The 5,388-nt window shown below is 24.6% G+C and overlaps 1 protein-coding gene across 2 annotated transcripts; it reads right to left on the bottom strand.

The window, feature by feature from the left end:
- Positions 1–662: 662 nt before the first annotated feature.
- On the bottom strand, positions 663–4,943 carry LOC107440875 (transformation/transcription domain-associated protein-like). Of its 2 annotated transcripts, XM_071176912.1 has the most exons (5): positions 4,927–4,943; positions 3,970–4,137; positions 2,296–2,392; positions 1,202–1,340; positions 663–767 (listed from the first exon to the last, which is right to left on the bottom strand). In XM_071176912.1, the coding sequence occupies exons 2-5, from the start codon at positions 4,005–4,007 to the stop codon at positions 712–714; spliced, it is 330 nt and encodes a 109-aa protein (XP_071033013.1). In that variant the 5' UTR covers positions 4,008–4,137; positions 4,927–4,943; the 3' UTR covers positions 663–711. The 2 variants fall into 2 exon arrangements, with proteins under 2 accessions (XP_071033013.1, XP_042913390.1); XM_043057456.2 differs by lacking the exon at positions 4,927–4,943 and having other exon boundaries at positions 3,970–4,486.
- Positions 4,944–5,388: the final 445 nt, after the last annotated feature.

Below are 5,388 nucleotides of genomic sequence, written 5' to 3'. Positions count from 1 at the left end.
AAAAATCCTGCTATTACAAACACTTCTATAAATTTCCTTTTCTTAGAGTCATTAATTTTCAGATATAATTAGTAAGATATGCAGAATTCTGAAAAATGGCACAAAAAAGTAAAGAATTTCTCAAAAATAAGGAGAACTTGTACACACAGAGAGTTAGTCATTTATTAAAATTTCTGTACTGAGAATTTAAAATGAGTTAACTCCTTGTGATCATAGAGATTTATATCGCAAATTATAGGCTTATAAACTTTATTTATAAATTGATTTATCGCAGAACTATTATCTTCATCTCTTTCCTCTATTCTTCACTTCTTCAATTCCCTCATTTCATCAAGAATAATTCATATAAGCATTTGTCATTGTAATGGAAGTCTATAATAATATCTTTTTAAACTTTTAAACACAAAATAACTAATTAATCAAACAAGTGAAAAATCTAAAAAAAAAAAATCTTTTATAAGATACATTAATAAAAAAAAATAGTAGCCAGAGTAATGTAAAATGATAAATAACTAGTAGTATTATGTATGCTATTCAATTACATCGGTTTAAGTCAATATTCTTTTTCCCATGCAAATGTAAGTTAATAAACCTATCAAAACACATTCCAAAAATTTACAAAAGTTAATTAATAACATAGTTTTCAATGAATCCGATAAATCATATAAATAACACATTCTTACTTCAAAGCTGCATGGTGGCCTGAAGGTCTTATGAAATTCTATGATTATTCTTAAAACTACTAATATGTTTTCCCCATTTTCCACCTAAAATATTAATATTTGAATAAAAATAAAACATCAATAAAATCAGTATAAACGAAGTCATAAAATTCCAACATTAAACATATAGAGGAAATATATGTTGAGAAAAATATCTGCATAGTTTCTCTAAGTTTTTATGAAAGCAACAAAATTCTAAGTTTATAATAGCCTTTTCTTAGAGTCATTAATTTTTAGATATAATTAGTGAGATATGCACAATTCTGAAAATGGAACAAAAATTAAAGAATTTCTCAAAAATAAGGAGAACTTGTACACACAGAGAGCATTTTAAACAGAAATATTTTTCAAATGGTATCTAAAGTAAACATTTTTTTTAAAAAAATGAGTCATTTATTTAAAAATAAAGAGAGAAAAAACATGTTTCAGAATAAAAGAAAAAACAAGACATATTTAAGTAATAAAAAAAAAGCATTTACTATCTCTTAGCTCTGTGGCTAAAATATGACGGGCTGCTACGAGCAATTCTTTGCACAAGTGGGCAAAATCTTGAGGACATAGATACAACAATCCTATCATTCCTTTAGCAAACTGTGAGGAATGTTCATTCACAACATACTACAAAGAAATAATCAAATTAAAATCACAGCTGGGTTAAATTATTATCAAAATTTGAATTAAAATTAAATTTGCAACTAATTTAGGATAATATCACTCAGATAAACATAAATACAGTGCATGCTGCTTATTAAAATCATATCCGTTTTGAGAACACTCGATTTTAAAAAGCAGCAAATTTTAAAAACCAAAATGTCGGAAATAATCATTTCGAAGTTGAATTTTAAACTGAATTAAGTTGATTAAAAACTAAATTGATTACTACATGTATGTTTTATTATAACAAAACCTACATTTGACATTAACATGAGCTACATTTTTTAAATTAGGAGGGTTTTAAAATATTATATTTGATAAGTGAAATTTCAAATTAAAGATTCACTATAGTTTGAAAGCATATAAGAGTTTCTAAAACATTAAATATCCTTTTCTATTTTGTAAAGTTCATTTTAAGAAATCAAGAGTTCTTCTGAAATCCATTAAAGTTAGATTTACCTTATTGAATGATTAAGGATCCATGACATTGAATGATAGGCATTTTACAATTTTTCTTAGTACATAAACAATTTTCTTTTGGATTCCTTTAGACTCCCTTTTTCCTAATTTTTTAAACTTTTGCCCTTCAATTTCAACGCAAAATGCAATCAACACCAATAACTTTGTTCATAGAGAACAGATAAAAATTTATTATTTACATGTATTCAGAACTTAAGAATATAGAAAATTCTAATCATTCAAACAAGAAAAAGCAACGTTTTTCATTATTTTAAACAAAAGCATTACAAAATTTTGTCACATTTTTCTTTATTTAAAATTTGTTAGTGTACTCAACATTGTTATACCACATTAGAGTACTTCTAAGCAGCAAAAGGATTTCCTTAAAAATACAGGATAAAAAATATTTATTAAAAAAATAAAGAATGATTCTTAATATATTAGTCATTAACCTACTCACTTGATATATTCTAACTAGGTAAGCCAGAAAAGATAATGTTTTTATCTGTGCAGACATAAAGTCAACATAAACTTCTTTGTTGAGAGATCGATTGCTCCTAAAATAAAACAAAACAAAAAATAAAATTTCTGTAAACATTCTGCATTTTGCCTGCTTTTTTCCCAAAGAACAAATTAAATGTATAAAATGTAATTTTTAACTTTGTCCCACAGAATCATTGAACATAAAATTCTTTCACAGAATACAATTGAATAAGTAAAATATACTGAATAGTTTTATGATGACACTCTGACTTGATCATTTGGTATGAAATATAAAATAAGTCAAAAAGAAAGACATTTAAGGTATATCCTACATGCAAGTAGTTAATTTAAAAAGTTTCTCTCTATATTTTCTGCTATATTTTGACTGTAAACATTATAAAAATAAAATTAAAATGACAAGGGAGTCAAGGATAAAACAACAATCAAGATCAAAATCAATAAAATAGATTTTACAGCAAAAATCATGCAAGTTGACCATTTGTAATGTACCAATTTGATGGCCTAGTTTGAGAAGTGGTCAGTATATTAAAAGGTGATACAAGAGTGGTGTTAATTATAGTCTTGGTATACCTAGTGGGCTGATCAACTTAATAAGTTACATTGAACTCCATAGTAAAATGTTTGTTTCAATTAAGAAAGCTTTATTTTTAATAAGTGTAACAAAGTAATAAAATACGTTATACACGATATCATCAATATTCCTTAGACTATTTTTTTAGTTGAATATATGACATTGTTTTAAGATATTTAGAAAAAAACTTACTCACACTTTGCAATATTTTTGCTGCAAACCTTTTCAAAGAAAAAGAAAAGACATTCCAGCTTCAATCAAGGATAAGAATAAAAACTGAGACCAATAAAATAAATCTGATTTCATTTGGATACAACATTTGTTTTAATTAAAAAAAGATTAACAAGCTTTTATTTTTGAAAAAGATTACAAAATATCAAATTTTTTGTGATATTGACAAATATTTCTCAGGCTAACTATTTTGTAATTAAATTATGAGCTGGTTGTAAGATATTTAAAAAAAATTATATTCTAAGTTTAGATGATTTGATCCAAACAGAATAAGAATTAGAAAATTATATATCCACATTGAGATGCATTTTATCAAAGAGAATACTTTATCGTTATCTTATATAGGACATGTTGTGAATTAATTGAAACTTTATTGGATATATGAGTTTTTTTATAAAATTAGAAATTATTTTTTTCATGACTGTTCTGAAATTAATCAAAATTATATATTTTAGTGATATTTCACATTGCTAAATTTAAATTAGTTTTTATTTAGATACAAGAAAATTTTAATAAAACAAATACTTTATAGCAAATATGAGAATCAATGCTAGATAAATCAAAAGTTATGTAAATATTGACTATGATCATCATCAACTGAAAACTGTTTCCAACTTCTGGAATCTAAAGTGCAACATTCTTAATACTTCCAGAGATTTCTTAGTTATTTTATATAGATATATTATCATCTAAGAGTAATTTGGCAAACAAAGAGACAATTATTAAAACATTTATCATTTTATAGACTATTTCAACATTGAAGTATAGTCACTAATATTAAACTTTCTATGGTCAAAAAATATTTGAGTAATGTTAAAATTAAGTTACCCCTGTTGAGCTGTGGGTTGTAAAGTATTAGTTGTCATTATCGATGACACAAATTCTTTGACATCTTTTTTGAACACTCATTTTATATAGCTGGTACATAAAGACAACAATTATAGGTAGCTCTGCCAGTGCCTTTAAGGACATAGTAGCTTTTGAGATTAAATTGACCTGTAAAAGAAATCAAATATATGAACAATATAAAAAAAAAAGAAAAATCACAAAGTAACAATTTTTAATGCTAGAAAGTATAGAAGAAAGTAATTTTGTAATTTTTAGTATAACATTTTTCTTTAAACACACATAAAACTGGAGAACCATGCTATTAATTTGGTTAAGAGAACTACAAGTTTAACTTTATAGATACAATAAATTGTTATGCCTTCATTATGTATTATAAGCAACAAAGTATGACATTTATAAAAGGATGGGTGAGTTCAGGGACAGGGAGCTTTTGGAGCTTGCTCAAAGTCCCTTCAGTTTCTGAAAAGTAAACAACAATTTGAAAGTTTAGTTTTTGAATGATCCAGTTCATATTTTTCACGTGACATCATTTTTCTTAATCTAATAATTTTTTGTAACAATATTTTAAACAATTCTATCAAGAAAAACAAACAACAAGAAAAACAGTCAAAATTTTAAAAAATAATGAAATACAAATCATGATTTTTGGAAACCTAAGGAACATTCTTACTGATTGATCCTTCTGTTTAAAATGCATCAATCAAATTTTCAATTTCTAAGTTTCATATGAATTTTTATATTCTTGAAAGGGATAAAATAAAAAACTATCTGTGTACCATTGAAAATACTTGCATAAAAAATTAAAGTTTATTTTAAAAATATTTTAATTCAATACAAAATTGTTTGTTAATAAAAAAAAATGTAATAACTCTANCTTTATCTCAAAATTAAAGCAAACAAAAAAATTTCTGTTTTTGAATTATATAGCTAGAATACCTAAGAGCAAGTTCCAAAATCTCCAAGGCAGAGAACTAACCCAATGTAAAAGGACACGGGTAATGCTGTAAGTAAAATAAATATTGCACTAATACAGTGTCTTTTCAATGACTTAACAAGGTTATTTTTCAATTTTTGTAAGTCTTTCAAATTGAAACATAATAAAAACTTAGCTTGAAAAGTAAATTTCCAAATTCTAAATTTAACTTCTTTTTTTCTTTAGCTTGAATATGTAATTAAAGATAGTTAAGTCAGCTGCATGTTTTAAAAAAAAAAATTATAAAATATCATGAATGTAAAAACCACACAATGTATGTTTTTATGCAATCTGTAGTCAAAAGAAATTGTATGTAAATCTTTCACATTTATTTAATTTAATAATTATACTGTGAAAGATTAACAATGCTTGACTTTCTAAACAATATTTTAATTTTCATAAAAATTAAAAAATTATTATAATAT

Source organism: Parasteatoda tepidariorum, unplaced genomic scaffold, assembly GCF_043381705.1.
Source record: "Parasteatoda tepidariorum isolate YZ-2023 unplaced genomic scaffold, CAS_Ptep_4.0 HiC_scaffold_4018, whole genome shotgun sequence".
NCBI classification, from domain to species: domain Eukaryota; kingdom Metazoa; phylum Arthropoda; class Arachnida; order Araneae; family Theridiidae; genus Parasteatoda; species Parasteatoda tepidariorum.
The sequence above is the reverse complement of the archived record's forward strand: the minus strand, read 5'-3'. Positions and strand labels throughout refer to the sequence as shown.